Source organism: Bombus flavifrons, chromosome 10 (genome assembly GCF_040668555.2).
Source record: "Bombus flavifrons isolate JBK064 chromosome 10, iyBomFlav1_principal, whole genome shotgun sequence".
NCBI lineage: Eukaryota > Metazoa > Arthropoda > Insecta > Hymenoptera > Apidae > Bombus > Bombus flavifrons.
Window position 1 is genome coordinate 8160047 of NC_138451.1, and position 17399 is coordinate 8177445.

Consider the following 17399-nt stretch of genomic DNA (forward strand, 5'->3'; position numbering starts at 1 on the left):
CGGAACAGCTGGATAACGGGGCGATACAGTAGCGGTATTAATGCCGGTTACAGTTAGGTAGCATTGGTAAATAGAGTAGCAGTTACTGACGATACGAATAGTTCTTCTAGATCTAGGATGTAGCTTGTTTTTCTTCAGGGGAAGGAGGAAAGACCCAGACGAAGATCTGGCGATTTAGGGAGGGCTATCGATGACTATGTTCGACCTGGATCACTCGAGGAGAGCTGGTCGACTCGAAATCACCATGGGGAAAAGGTGAGCACATCATGACATTTTCAGGGGGGAGAGATCGATGGATTTAAAGTTCGATAAACTATGATTCACCGACTCGTTCTTCTCACGTTTCAGAAGGTTTCACCGTATCGTGCGATAAATCTGAGACTCGATAGGAAAAATCTCTGATGACGAATGGAAGGCAGAGCCATGAATCGTAAAAAATACACCAGAAATTTATACTCGGAGTAAAAATCATTGTAATCTGAGAAGGGGACCTGATGCTAACTATATAGAGTCTGATATGTAGACTGACTTTTGGGCCAGGTCTGAGTCGTCTGTGCGTCACATTCACGGGTCTGCTACCCGCGAGGATCACCGTGATCGATCGCACAGTCGACCAGCGACGCCTTTTCTAAGATTGGATTGTTTGATTCGCGCGATATTGGTCTTGCCGTGGATTAAACAGACACATATTATAGCTCGCTGGGCGTCGCTGAATCCGCCTAACAGACAAATTCTGCTCTCTAACGAATGAGTTGCAAAGATATGTAACGTCGACTACAAGGTATAGTGTATTTTTCTCTCTCTTTCTCTCTCCCTCTTTCTGTATCTAACTATTTATTATATATACCTTTTTTTCTTTTTAATATTTATATATATTTATATATTGTATCTCTCTCACTCACGCAGTCTCTAGATTTTAAAGCACTCTCACGCCGGCTGAGACGATCACATGTGAACACTCGCAAGCCTGTCCTACATGTACTGATGACGTAGAATACAGCTATATAAATTATATCTCTTATATGCTTACAGTAATTGTATATCATTTATATATACATATACGCCTATATGTATATATACGTATGTACGCTGCCAGGACAAGAATAGTAGCCGTGAAAGTGTGTTTTCAAGTTGCACATAATTTCACGAGTATCTCGTTCGTGCATCTGTCCTACGTATTTTCGTCTTGCTTCAGCTAATTTTCGTGTTCGCTGGCGCGACGGCAATTGCTAGCAACCGTCCATCATTTTCAAGACACACTACTCTTGCGTGGCACCGTATGCACTGTCTACTTACAGCACGTGTGTCTTACTTCGTTCTCCCCCATGCTTGCTCGCGTTATCTTTACACTCCTAAAGAAAATCTCCCCTTCGCGTAAATTCGACCGTATACCGTTCTACGATTCGTATCCATGCATCTCTAATGTACGTATTTATTTCTCTGTACGCCTGTCTCCCCTTTTCGTACGAATATCGCGTGCATCGGAGGATTTTATAAAACGTTACCCTGGAATTACGTAGTCCTCGATCGATCGCGGCACGATCGAACCCTCGATTGCTGAATTCCTTTCCAATTAAGAATTCAACGTTCTCGATCCTGTGCATTCTATCAAACGATTGATTCAGAGAATTAGTAATCGAACGTTTTACATTACCAAAATCATGGTTTTCAAGTTGTTACACTACCTTGTCTTCCATCTATTCTACACCGTTACGATATTGCCGAGCTCAACGGTTACGTACAACGTCACTAAGGTAATACCAATGAAAGGAAGACAAATTAAAGGCCCGTACACGGAAGATTGACCCAGAAGCTTAACACGTTGAACAGAGCCGATGAATCGACGAGGATCCGGTCGGGCTATCGTGATCGATCGTTCGACGAATAGATACCGCGATCAAGTACGGTGTTCACGTTCATCTTATTCCCTGTGCTCGCAGACCTCGCTAGTTTGCACCTGCACATGCGATACAGTATGCAGCTCTATGCGCACATATACATACATATATATCTTCGCAGCAACACGTTATAAAAAGCGACGCTTCGTTCTTTTATCCAACGAAAACGCTTTGAAAGACGCAAACGCGACATTTTCTCTTTACGCATTTCCCTTTCGTGGCACTGCATCTCTCGCTTTATCTCTTTCGCTCGATCAATCTCTCCCAACATACATGCACGCAGACACACACGCACACGCACACATTCTCAGCTTCTTTTTTTTTTTTGTAAAAATTTTTATTCACCATTTTTTGTTTCTTTTGTTTACGTCTCTTATTTAGTTTGTTCATATTGTTATACATTGCACACTACTACGTTTGCTTCTCTGTTTCTTCTTTCTAACTCATCGCTTTTTGTTACCTTTTTTTTTCATTTTCATCTCTTTTTTACTTTTTTTTTCTTAACCTTCTTTTTGTTCTTGTCACTTTAACCGCGATTAAAAAATTTAAAATACTCGTATTACACGTAAGTATTTGTATGACCCTGTTTTCGTAAAGGCTTTCTAACATAAGTCGATATCGGCCGAGGAAGATAAAAAGGAAAAGGCGTCGAACGTGAAGGAAGAGAAGGAATCAGCTTGAAGAATGGTCATTAACAACGCGGATCATCCATATCGCTGGGTGCGGGTGTGATGTGCAAAGGAAACAGGGAACGCCTTTTTCGTGTATTTATACATATATTTCTTTCTTCTCTCATCGATGTGCTTTCTGGTTCGCTTTTTCGTGCAGAGCGCTTCTCCTTCGATGCATCTCCGGACACGATCGCTCAAAGTGTTGGCACGAGCTCTAATTTCATTTTGCGTTGCTCCAAAATGATCCACGACGACGATTCTCAGTTAATTTTTCGCGTGATTCGTTAAACCTTTCGAGCGACAAAGTTTCGCTTTGAAATAGACGAATATTATTGAAAATGTTAATATCTCCTAATCCTAGTTGGAAAAATAATTTTGACCCGCGTTATTCAAGTCAAATTACGAAGCTCGCAGGAATTTTGCCATTTTCGAAAAGGCTGGTGTTTGTTATTATTGTTCTTTTTACGAGAGTCTTGACTTCTTCCGTTCAGAGGGAATTTTGGAATAATATTTACTATCCTCGACGCTCGATGATCTTGCGTCGAAGAACATACAGACCTAGGTGAGTCCCTATATCTTATAAAATATTCTCGACTTCAATTCCTATATATCTAAAATTGATATGCGATGAGATACGATGGAACGTTTAAAAACATATTTCGTTATGATTATTAATCAGACTTTTGCTCCTTACTCGGAAATTATTTCTTTTATTAGATCGTGGATCATCGAGCAACTGGATATTTATCGATCGTTCTGTTAACGCGAATCCTCACTCACAGTCATCGAAGAAGACGAGGATGAAAAAGCAGGAACGGACAGCAGGGGATGGTGGAAATCACACGAACGGGAAGATGTATACTAAGTTTGCTTGGTTCGTGTAACGGAAACGTGTTACCCCGTTATCAACGTTAGATAACGCGAGACGATCTTTCGAATGGATCGCGAATATCGATGCAAACAATTAAAGCTCCCAACGTTAGAAGTTCGTATTATCGTATTTTCTTTTTTTACATAATCCCTGTCTTTTGGGCCCCCGTTTCTTGGGCCGCATTCTTAATTTACGTATGATTTGAACTGCCGTTGAAAACGTTCATTTTCCACTTCCATTTGTTCGGTTGCAACCGATGAAACGTCCTTTCACCTTCCTCCCTTATATTATATCAAAGATAAAATTCTAATCCCTCTTGTATCATACGTCTACGTTTATTTTAATGCTGTAATCGCTTACTTATTTATCTATTCTACTTAAGAGAATTAAAACATTCTTCGTTATTACGTTTCGCTTGCTCTTAAATGAAGCTTTAACATAGCGAGAAGTTAATTATTGTATCGATCTAATCAAGCTAATTTCCGACAGACTGTAATGATTGTATCTCTTCTTACGAAACGTAGTTTAATTTGTCGAACAACAGCCTGTCCCAAACGTCTACTCTAAATCGCGTTAAGGAAGACTCAATTGTTAAAGACTTAACGATTAAAGTAGATTATATGTAAAGTAGAGAAACAAGATGGTTTGGCACAAGTCCTACTATATTGTTCAGTCATTTAGAGATTCTCAAAAGTTCAAATCAAATAATATTATAGTCGACGCGCTATAATCTCTTTCTTGTATATCTTACTACGAACGTTCTTAATGTTTCGAAAGAGTATTAAAAGAGATTTGATAAAATCCTAGAAAACGGACAATTCACTGGTCGCAACCGATCGAATATTCCTTCCCTCGCTCGATGCCGATTTTTCCTGTCTTATACTCCGGCGAAGCCACTATATACCGTACAATCCTATCCCGATATCTTCGTACAAAAATCGACTACCCTCTCGCGTACGTAACGTATAGAAAAAACAATCTACAAATATAATATCTATAAACAGGATCCATCCATCCATAAACGGACCGAGGAATTATTCTACGGCGCGAACAAAGAAGCACGGAGACACGGCTGGTTCTCTCTAAGTACGCGAACAAAAGGGAACACGAAAAATCGGCAGGCAAAGAGCTCGCTACTCGAGAACAGCTGCAGCGGGTACGATAATAATTGTACGTACGTGTATGCCTCTATATGTACGCGTGTGTATACATGTACGTACGTACGTATGTGTCTGTGCAACGACGATTTGGCACACGTAATTAATCAGTCCGCGATTATTTCCTTTTTTTTTTCATTTTGTTTCTTTTCATCTAAGCTTGGCACACGGTTTGAGTCGCTCGCCAAACAATCCCCACGATCTCCATATATATTCTCCTTCTCTTTCATATTTCATTTCGCTCCATTCTTTTTATTTTTTGGCACACGTCTAAAGGAAAACAATTACACATATATCTTGCGCGCATCCATGTATCTCTGCGATTCGATTATTCCAAGTGTGCCACTCTCTCCCTCTCTCTTTTCTATTTTCCGCGTACTCTTCCCGATTCCTCGTTTCGTTCATTATGTACCGTTTTCCCTTCGTGAATACCCGTTCGTCTCTCCTTCGTTTCTTTCACACACGCACACACACGCAAACACACACGCGCACACGCACGCAAACACACGCGCGCATATACAAACATACAAGCACACATCCGCACACACGCACACAGTCTCTCTCTTTTTCTCTCCCTTTCTCTTTCTCTCGTGTTTCTTTTTGTCTTTTTTTTTTACTCTTTTGCTTAATCGTTACAGAAAAATATGCCGTTGAGAATCTTCGCGCGGCCGTCCAAAATCGCGCTCGAGTCTTTTCTTTTCTTTTATTTCTCCACGCGCCCTTCAGACGAGAGAACTAAAAGGTCCTTTTTTTTATACTTTACTCTCTTTTTTTTTCTTTTTTGTTCTTCTTGCCCTTAATTCCGCGCCCCGCCGGAAGTAGGGCGCGTGCGCTTCAATATCCTATAAAAACTAAGTTATTTCTTAGCTGATTGCCTTGCGTTACGGTTAAGGTTGGGCGACCAACACGGATCGTCGTGGACCACGCGCCTCCATCCTCTTCTAAACGCGCCGATCCACGTTCGATCGACCGGAAATTTCAACCCTCCAATCACTTCCTCTCGCTCTGCGAACCCTTTTCATCTTTGTTGTCGACCCCTCGAATCGCAGTTCCAGCGTTCTTAATTGGAATTTTTTAATTGAAACGTCGGATTGTAGATTATTTGAGGCGTTGAGTCATCAGTTTCTGATTCTAGTAACTTGATTTGTTTTTTCACCGTTGCTACGATTATTACATTCCACGATGTACCGAATTTTCAAACGGTCATAGGATCGTTCGAAAAATAATACTCAATTCCGAAAGAAATAGTTTGTTTTACTTCTAGAAATGATCGAATGTACCTCTAGTTAAGATTGAGCAAACCCGATATTCCTTCTCTTACGTTTCGTGATATGTGGGATTAAAGTATCTCAAAAAGTATCGACTCTATGCTTACTCTATAATGTATATTAGTCGCCTAACTTGTCTTTAGGAAAGGACACGAAAAGATCCGATAATACTGTCTGGTTGTATCAAGGCGTTAGCTCTCGATCGGTTTGAGCGTTGTTGAAATACCTTCACGGTAATCTTTGTTATATTTAAAAAGATAACGAATCAATGGAACACACGATCATTAAGAATCGTGCAAAGTGGAAAGTTTGATCGTTGAGTAAAAAGTATCGCATATTTATTCTACTACTATTCGAACGATTTATTGTGGTTTTTCTTAGTCACAATAACCCTGTTCTTCGTTTTTGTCCGACTTTTTATCGTACGAAGTGTAACTACATTTTTCGCAAAGTACTCTCCAAATTATTATCATTCTTCGATTATTTTCGTCTTTATCTACTAAAATTTCTAATACAAAGCAACCTTACGGTAATTATACTACAAAAACTACAAAAATCCAAATACAACGCAATTTTTAATTCTATCTTCTTATCACCTTATCTCTCTTCGAAAACTCTATCGAAAATATTTCTATACTCCGCATATATTTTTTACTCAAATCATTGCCAATTATTTCCACGCTTTCTGCAAACATCGACATTCGTAAATCCGATCCTCCGATTCTTTCAAACAACGTACGTCGCAGAAGAAACGCCAACTCGGGGAGAAATTTCGCTTTGAAACCAAGTTCTTGTTAACACGCCCGCTCTCTAAGTCTCGTGTCTCGGTCTATGCTTTTACGTGCATTCAGCGTCGACACAAACACGAGACAAAAGTTAACAAATATTCACGAACTCTCGAAAATAATTCACACACGCAACGGATAAAATTAATATCAAGCGCGTGTTTCTAAACTGCAAAATCTCCAATTTCATTGTAAAATTCCACAACGTAGAAATACGTACAACATAATTTCGTACGAGAAATTCTATCTCTGTTACGAACAATAAGAATTCGATGAGCGGCGCAAACGTGTTCAACAGCTCGAGATTGAAAGGCAATGGCGTCGCGTGGTCCAGCGACGACTTCCGGTCAGTGCCCGCGCAGTAAGGATAAGGCCCCTGCACTAACAGATTGCTCTACGCCACAACGTTACGAACGCGTTCCTATCGAAGTTGACGCGCGCAACGTCCTCGCTTTTCTTCGAATAAATTTCATTCGAGGGCAAATGACGAGACGAATAGGGAGGACTAATATCAAGGGATCGAATCTACGATTAATATTCTCCATATACACGAAAAAATTCTCTGTTCTCTGAGAAACAAAATGACCGACACGCGATATATCTGTTCCCCTCTGCACAACAAGTTGCTCGCAACCTGGCGCACGATTTCAGCTGGAAATCACGCGTACACGCGTGCGTACGAATATTCCGACATGAAAAAGGGGGGGCGGGAAGTGGTTGAAGGTGCAACGATTCGTTCTGCACCGAAACAAAGACCATTCGACGATCGTCTGATTGTTCTTGGTTGGTTCATACAGCGAGAAGCTACGCCGAGATGGTCCAATTCTTTTTTTTTCCGCAGCTGTAGATCATTGGAAAATTCACGAGTTTCAAACGATCGAGATCACGTTTTTCCAACGACTCGAAGAAATCTTTCGTTTTCGAAGGTTTATTCGAGTAAAGCGTAGTTGACGCTAGCCGTGTTCTCTGCAGATTTTTCAAACGGAATTGAATTTTCCACGTTAATACGGCAACGTAAACACTGATTCGCAAAGATTCCGATTGATGGAAACTCGCGAATTCTGCTATAATCTATAAACGAATATCGTTGATATATCGGTATCGATATATCGAAAGAGTTTGTGAGATTCTCTATAGAGGTACAAGTTACTCCGAGTGCCATGATTTTTCTTTCCTTTCTTCCTTCTCTGCGCTTTTCGTTCTACGATAGCCATTTTTACGCGAGCCATTATTGGCGACTCAAGAATGGTCAACCAAAAAGACACCTTTTTGGCGTTTGTTCGTTCGATCGATCCCTCTAGAAACGCGGCTCCTCTTCACCGTGGATCAAGAAGTTTACGAGTTACGATAGACGATATTCTTAACGGCTACTAGACGCTACGAAACTAGTCTGACTCGAAGGTATACGCTACGAGATAGAGACGTCCCGAATAATTAGTACGATTAGTCTACAGACTTTCCGTTCGACGATTCACACGTCGAATAAATACACGAGTTTGCTTGTTATCGGAGCAGAAGAGAGATTAATTAGTTCGTAGCCTAGTCATATGTGTCACCGGATATGCTTTTCAAGTATATCAGCCTCGATGATGGTTCCTAATTCGTGTAAAGAAATTATGAAACAGGAAATAATGATTCTCTCTTTGACGTTTGTAAGTGATCGACTTTGGAAACCATCAACGGAGTTTGGTGAAATGAGACTTCTTCTTCTTTTTTTTTTATGTTTTTTTCTTCTTTTTTTTGGTTTCTTGGTTTGGTCGAAGATCGATGGACCGTGAACGATACTTCATCATCAAAGAATATACGACGAGAGATTAAGAAGAAACGACGAAGTATCGAAACTGTGATCATCGTTCTTCGGGCAAAGTATCGACTATCCGAAATCATTGGGACAGTTTAGAACACAAACAGCTCTCGCTCGCCCATTCTGATCGCGACGGGGCTGCTCTTTTCACTTGACTCGTTCCATGTAAGGTATTGTTTAATTTTTTATAGAATTATGAACTGTAGAATTTAGTTTCTGCGTTTCTTTCCGATCAGAAACTGTTTGGAATTTCAGTTAAAAGATGTAAATTAATCGTTTCGCAAGTGTGATTATGATAAACGGAAAATATCTTGCAGAAAATAGTTGAAACTCTCAAAGGTGATCCAAAATACGCTATAAAACTTACATTGAGCATATTTATACTATATATAAAAGTTAAGTAATATATATTAAAAATTCATACATTTCGAATAAATTCTTTTTCCTCACAGCCTTCTAAGTAAAAACACCTAACTAAAAAAAGACACACATAATCATCGAGCATATTAAAATTAATCTCAATTATATCGTTTTAGAAGCACTAATTTCTATTATCAAGTGAAAATGTTAATTAATCTCGATTACGTTTTCTAATAGACTTTCCAATGCTCCCTTGCGAGCGTCAAATAAAGCGATAGCTTGCTCTACCAGAAAGCTTATTAAATGTATCTATGTAATATTTATGTAAAACTACAGAAACCTTTATTACGTAACAAGGAAGATACGTAAAGTTTCAAATTTCTAATTAATGCGAAATCTTTCATACCAGAAATTCGTATTTGCGCTCGTTTCTTCGAAATGGTATCTCATCGGTGGAAGGCATATGATAAAATTATAAACGAAGATATTACAAGATATCGTCGGATCGAATTTAAAAGGATGAGTCGAGTGAAAAGATCATAGTATGCCTGTGTACATGCAGTTCTCTACGTAAACGCGCGCGGCAATCGCCTCTTACTTAGTCCTTTCCTCCAAAACACGACACCGCGTTCACCGATCTATAGATCCTTGAAACGCGTGGATCATCGTGATCGAGGAGGATTACACGCACGCGCGCACGTACTTGATCCTTCGAAGAAGGAGGAAAAAAAAAAAAAAAGAAAACATACCACCCTCTCTAGCGATTTTTATCATTTTCCTTTTTCTTTCCATCCCCCCCCCCCCATTTCCATCTCTCTAGCGCACGATCTTTCTATTCAAGCCAATCGATTACTGTTTCCTCGCATTTTTCATTCTTCCATCGTAGACTCTGTTTGACTCTCATTTACACACAACACTCGCGAGAACACGCACACTCACGCGACATCGTCGAATACGAACGATATGATCGTATAATAACCATTTGCCCACTCTACCACTCTTCTTATTCAGTTTTTTTTTCCTGCTTTTTTGTTCTTCTCTTTGCGACCTCTGTGCCTTAAAAATTGTCCTTAACTACTTACTAATATAATCGATTCTAATCACAGCAATTATTTATTGTTGATATACACAATCATACAGCGTCTGCCGCCAACTTTTTTTCTCTTTTTACTTCAGCTTTTGTTCGTCTCGATATACTATATATATATTCATATATAATATTCGCGTGTTTATTACTCGAGTTGTTCGCTACAGAAACCTGTTTTACATTTCTCATTTGACGACTCCTCGTCCCGAATCTTTGCTTTTAATTCAGCACAGACTGCCTTCTGGTCGTCAAACTATGTCGACATTTTATTTACCTTTGCCTCTAGTTTTTCCCACCATTTTCTCATCAATGTTTTTTCGCGCATTTCTTCGTGGATTTCTCTTTTGAACGTTTCACGGTACGTCGTTATCGTACGTTCGACGATAGAGGGCGAAAAAGGGGTTGTGGACGAGGGAACGGGACGCGAAGAGAATCACGCGGAATCGCGAAGACGAAGAGGACAACGAGAAGATACAGAGGAGGATGCAAGTCGCTATTGTATTTTCTTTTTTTTTTTTATACTTTGTTCTCTCTCCTGTTGCTCTTTTCCTTCTTTTTTGCCTGGTCGCGGCCTCAGTGTGTACATGTGTGCGAGTGATTATTGTTATCGGACTGTGGATGCTTATTCGAATTCATCAAATTCAGAATAATGCAAATTCTTTCACTCTCCGAATATCGTGATCTTACTTTCGCTGTTTCTTATATTTTTATGTGCTTTTACGGATTTTACGTAACGAATGCATAAAACATACGCAGTCTCTCGTGATCGTAGTGAGAGAAGAGAGAAATGCTTCGTCGAGAACGCCGATGCACGATCGAATATCGTCTTTTCGCTGTCGCAACCATGTCAATGTTATAAATAATACGTTAACCGCCTAACAATAAGTTAATCGTTTCTTAATTTACGATATAAGAAAGGGCTAACGGATTTCGTTTTAACGCGCTAATTTGTATTCTCCTTACACGTTTCACTGTCACGTGCTGGTCACGCGAAGGGTTAAAGATAGTAGTCATGGGGGGGGGGGGAAGAAAAGAAAGGACAATGAGAATAAAACGAATAAAATTATACAATAAATAGAGACGCGAACATTTATCTGATTAACGAGTCGATGAAATGACGTATCATTCTAATGAACAAGAAGAATGAAATGAGTAAATCGATAAATATATATACAACGACACGAACAATAAATATTTACAAGATCAAATCACGAAACACTAGATACAAATTTTGAGCGATCGAAATGCTACGAGCTAGAAAAAATCTTTCGATCTAAAAAAGAAAACAAGTTAAAAAAAATCTTTCGACCTAAAAAAGAAAATAAGCTAAAAAAGTCTTTCAAGCGCTGTAAAGCTATGCGACGCCGTATTGCACACGTTTCTCGCGTCCTCGACATTTAAACGAAGAAAGGAAAACGCGATGGCAAATAGGAAATTCTTTTTGTCAGAAACGGTTAAGTTTCTCGCGGCAACACGGCCAACGATCTTCTTCTCAGTTGACAAATTAACAAGAGACAGCTAGCGCGAACGACGCACGCGATTTGAAAGAACAATCGTCTAAAAAATATTGGGAATTTTGTGAGGGAAACACGCCAAGAGGGCGAGGAAGAACATTGAAGTATCCGCGGGAGGCGGAGCGCGCAAAACTTGTTCGGCTCCAAACGAGAACAACGACGAGTTTCCTCGATGATTTCGTACGGATCGCAAATCTTTGGCACACATTGGAAGATTCCATCGATTTCATCGAAAATTTTGTCGGAATTCATCGATCTCATCGAAAATTTTGTTGGATTTCATCGATTTCATCGACGATCCTATGGAAAATTTCGCTGAGGATTTCGTCGAACGACCCGATCGAAAGACACAGAAATATTTATCTCTGGTTCTCTTGCACAATAACTAAATAACTGATAGTAATATTAGCAAATTGATAAGCCACAGGTTGTAGATTACAAAGCTTGATTTTATAAATTTTACAATTTTCCATCGAGCGAGATAATCAGACAAATTGCAGTTAATACAATTTACTTGTCGAATGCCGTTTGTTTCATCAAGCAAACCCGTTATTTTTACACCGCAGAATTTAAATATACAATTACTAATATCCCGTAAGAGGGTGATATAACAGCAAAATCAGAAATCATTGTACGTATCGGTTGACGCAAATACTTACAGATACTGTGACGACATCAATTATTCGTGTTTCATTATTTCCACAAAATTTATTAAGTCGTTATTCCGACAATTCAATCATTTATGATATAATTCTTACGCTCTGTTGATTTAAGACATGGCTATTATCATTACCAGAGAAACAGCGCGTAGATCGTTCGACGACGTCACTTCGAATGCACGCATCGTTACAAATAATCGTGTAAAGAATGGACACCGAACGAAACGACACGTTTGTATTATATATGCATGCGTGTGTCTTATGTACGTGCACCGTATGTTAAGACATATTGCACGTCTCGAGAGCTAACATCACCCTGGATATATATGCGAACGACAACCAAGATAAAGACCAAGAAGACGGCGAGTTTTACTATCAATTTTCCATTCCTTGCCTTTCATATCTCCTTCTCATTCTCATAGCTCGCCGATTTCACAAGACACTGAATTTACCCTGCAACGAATACACACACAGAGAATAATCGAGAAACGTCCGATTTTGTTCGCCAGCTGTCGCCGAAGCGAATTGAGAAGTTTGAACGATAAACGACGAACCTGCGGAAGTCGAGATTTTGTCCGTTTAAACAGCGAAATAAAATTTAAATATCAAAAAATTAAAGGATTAAAGACAGCCGATAATATTGACTTACGAATGATATTAAAAATTATAAAGAAAAAATGTCTTCAAATTTAAGGTGGATACCTAGGATTTTAAATCTACTTTGCGACAGCCCCAAGGGTTAAAATTATTCAGCGTGGAAGTCAAATCATTTTCCATTGAAACAATGGATACTCTAGTTAAGTGGAAGTCGACATTTTCATAGATTATCGTTCAATCTTTTCAATTATAGAAGCACGATTTAGTTACGGATAGTGGAGCTGGTTCCACGGAGGAAACCTGGAGAAAAGGAGACCTAACAACATGATGGAAGAACAGCGCGAATAGCGGGCGAAGAGATGAAGAAGAGGGTGAACAAGGAGACGCCTCCTGATCGAAGCTAGGCTTTCAGCTCGCACACCTTTTCGTCGCTACTTTATCCCCTCTAATTCTGTTTATTTTTTTCATTTCCTCTTTTATCGTATAATAAATATATATATATTATATGTATATATATAATATATCGTTATTTATACTCCACGTAATAATTTCATTTTTGTTCCTTCAACGGAAGTGCGCACCACCGTCGATTCGATCGTTCTAATAAACGATCCTGATATATCGACGTATTTTCCTTCATTTTTTTATTCTTTTTCTTCTTTTTTTTTTGAAAATTTCGTCGCCAGTTTTCTCGGTACGATGATTGGAACGTGTGTTTTTTCTTTTTTCTGTTTTTTCTTTTTGAAGATCCGTCACACTGGACTCGACATCGGTTCCAAGCTTCGAGGAAAGCTTCGAGGTTTCTTAAAGAGGAACTCGACGTGACATCCAGCTACGGTCGTGGTCACTTTTCGAGACGAAAGACAAGAAATAAGAATATATCTTCTCCCCTTTTCGTCGTTCGTACAGAAGTCGAGTATATTGCACTTGGAGATTAGAGAAATTCTGAGTATTGAACTGTAAAAGAAATACATCATGCCTCCGTGAACGACATCCATATTCTATATAGATAGAGAAATAATGTTCAAAGTATCTACAATTGTTTGAAATTATGGCGAAAAAAGTACGACATAACGTAATTAAAGAATCTATTTTAAAATTATACTCTTTCATGTTTGAAACATTTAATTTATCACTCCACTTGGCGATAAAACCATTACGAAGAGTTTTTCATGTTTGTTATCGCCAAATGACTATTTAATAGTTCTCATTTTTTCGAATGTTATCGCTAATAGTACGGTCTGATAGTACGTCAATGACTTGAAGCTCCACGTTAAAAACACTGGAATTTAACAATAAGAGAAACAAAATAATTTCGTAACAAAAATAAACAGAATCTTAACAATGCAACATTTATCCATATAAATTTCTATTAATGACGACCACTAATAAATTAGTAAAAGTAACAACAATCTCGCGAACACAGTAATATTTCTCATAAAACAACCGCATTTGCTACATTAATTTGATGGATTTCGAATTGTTTAAAAATTTCCTTAAGACTTTCTGACGTCTTCTTTTTTAAGCATCTTGACAAATGTATCGTCACGGATGGCGATGACGGCAAAATAAAAGTTACATCGTAACGTATAACAACGATAACAATTAAAAATCGAGTAATTTGCGGAGTCTCGCTTCTATACTGATCGGAGCTCCACCTGACAAATTAATATTATTTACTTAAACCGAACGTAACGAAATTGTTCTTCAATAACAATTTTATATCTCTTTCTTTTCTCTTAAATTTTCATTAAGACCTGCAGGGGACGAAGAACTCTGATATATCGATGAACCTAATCTCCTGAAGAATGGTTGACCTCATTGAAAGGGGAAAAGAGAATCTACTGAGAAATTAATCAATTATCAAGTCGAAGATCCTTCTTGCTTCGTCTGTATCGACAGAGAAAACCAACAGAATCCATTGCCATAGAAAGTAACAATCGAGAATCGTGCGATGATAAATTCAAAGCTTTGCAGAAATCCCGAGTGGTAGCTTCTTTGTTCGGTTACGATCGTCCGATTCTACTGCAGTTCCTCTGTCTAATTACGATCGTTCGATTCTACTGGACAGCGATCTTCTCCACTGCATCTTTACAAATAAAATTCGCCAGCCAAGAAGGATCAGGAAAAAAAAAGAAAAGAAAAGAAACGTCAAGTTATCTATACTTTAGGAAGGAAAATAAATTGAAATTTATAAAAAGTTGAATTATTAAAAGGAGATTGATAAAATCTGAAAGTTATTTCCTTTGTCTGGTATTTGTAGTTGGGAAATATAATTGTTAAACAATTATTTTCTTACTCTCCACGAATATTCTGAATATTCGCTCGAAACCAATATGTCTTTAACGAAATCTATTGATTAATCGACACTTATAAACAAAAAGATTTAGCGAGAGATTTGTTCGTCCGAAAAAATGAAGATATCAGTGACAAAGAAGACTTTGTTAGATTGAGAATCTAAGAGGAGTATTCCTGTTGGATATCTTCGTACTAGAGATTTCAATGGTTCTAATCTTAAAGAAGATTAATTTGAAAATAATAAATCTCTAGAAATGAGATCTCTATGAAATTGTCCAAAGAGGGTTGGTGATCCCGTTCGGGGATGATTTCACGTTTTAAATTAGCTAAATGGGTGAAAAGAAACCCATCAGTCTCCATTCCTTAGAATAGCCAGCAATATAGAAAAAACGCTAACAACCGGCCTAATAATATTATATAGTTATTCAGCGTCTTTGCTTCACACATTCATGATTAATAATAATTATAATAATAATTCTCTCGTACTATGCTGACCGAAAATATTAGACTACCCCTTCTGCTATCGGACCTTTGGTTCCACAATTGGTGCTACGAATTGTGCAACGTTATATCGTACGACACCAACGAGACCCAATTTTTGTTCGAAATTGCCTAGAATACTTTCTAGATTCTACGTTCTAATTTCGCCTAGAATGCTGAAATTTTGTATTTTAACTACGTTGTTAAATCGTATTTAACAATCTTCTAAGAATTACAAACAATGGAAGAATTGAAACAATAGTTGGAAGATAATTTATATTATCGAGAATCGTTTTAAAGATTCTGACATTCTGGGTTCAATTACGAATTTTAGTAAAATTAGTTGGAAGCACAACGTAACATCGTTCGTACAGTTGTTGTACAAATTTGTATAATTGAACGTAACATTGACGTAATTTCGAACAGAAATTAAGCTGGTGCTGTTTCGATACAAAATTGCACGTTTTTACCTTCTCCGATCGAAGGCAGCAATATTTTTACTATACAACTGACACCTACGGGAACAAAGATCCAATCATCGAGATGCCGATGATCCGAGATTTTCGGCCGCCGTAGTATTTCTCTCCCGCCTCTCTCGTCTATTCTCGTTTTGTTTTTTTTTCTCTCGTTTTTTAAATATAAAAATGAAAACTAACATATCTTTGGCTTGTTCCCTTTACCAATCGGCAGCAGCCACCGTGTGTGTATGACGGGCTGCGGCGTGCATCGTTATTATTTGTTTCTTTTTTTTTTCAGTTTGTTTGTATGCTTGTTTTGTTTCATTTGTTCGTTTAAATATCTTTTTGTACAGTTTTGTACACTCGAGTATATATATATATATATATTTATATATATCATATAACCGTGTACGCGCGTGCGTGCCTTCATCGTCTCTACTTGCATGTATTATACTTCTTATTTTTTTTTCTTCATTTTTTTTTTGTTCTTTTTATATACCATTATTATTAAGCGCGTGCTCGATTTAATCCCTTTTCTCTCTGCGTTCTCGCCACTTATGTACACCTCTGTGATTCTCTTGTCGAGAGCGCGCGCACAATATTCTCACGTATGCATGTACGACGTGTGTATATGTGTGTGTCAGTGTACGTGTGTGTATATATATATATATATATATGTCTCTATACCTCTGTGTGTATACGTGTTTATGCATACAACGTGTATCTAATCTCTCGTGACGTGTATCCCACGCCTACCATTCTCTGCTTTTTATCGCTTTTATAACGTATACCTATATGTATACGTTTATATAAATATTTATATGTGTATGCGTGTACGTGTATGCAAGTCTCCCTTTTCTTTTTCCTATCCTGACGATGTGCTCCATTTTTGTTGTTCACCTTTTGCTCACCGTGTGTCTGTGTGTGTATTTGTGTAGTATCGTGTGTGCTCTTGTTCCTCTTTCAACCAAGTGTGTGCTTTATAATCGTGTATATGTATCATGTATGCGTAGGTGTAATACGAGTGTTAAAAATGTGTGTCGATTAGCAAGCTGGTTGAACACAGTGCGTGGCCCAGCCCCAGATGCCATTGACAGCTTCGCGTGCGTCGTGACGCCCCGCGTCCTTTCGACGACGACAACGACATACGTATGTGTCTCACCACTTTTAGTGGATCGGCGACTTAACGATGTGGTCCGGCGGGATGAAGTGGTACGCGGGTATCGACAGTCCCGTCGTTTCCTGTGATATCCTGAAACAGAATTGGCCGTGTCTGTCAGACCGGATATGATCTTTGCGAAGTAGCGCCGATTCCCTGGCTCGATACACGCGAGCCGACCGTGGACACGACCAAACGCTCTCGTTTGCTCGATTCCTCTTGTTGCATCGTTTTCGGGGAACGTTTCTCAACGATAGAGTAAAAACGTAGACAGAAATAAGTTACAAGATTTATTTAACTCGGAGGTTTCTCGTTCATGTTCGGCACTTTCAT

At 38.6% G+C, this 17399-nt stretch overlaps 1 protein-coding gene across 1 annotated transcript in view; it reads right to left on the reverse strand.

Moving 5' to 3' along the window:
• Window positions 1–9485: 9485 nt before the first annotated feature.
• mub (poly(rC)-binding protein mub) overlaps window positions 9486–17399 on the reverse strand; it is a 229576-nt gene continuing 221662 nt past the window's right edge. The window contains exon 10 of the mRNA XM_069122428.1: window positions 9486–17159. Within this exon, the coding sequence (XP_068978529.1) occupies window positions 17075–17159 (85 nt within the window). The 3' untranslated portion in view covers window positions 9486–17074. The remainder of the gene's footprint in view (window positions 17160–17399) is intronic.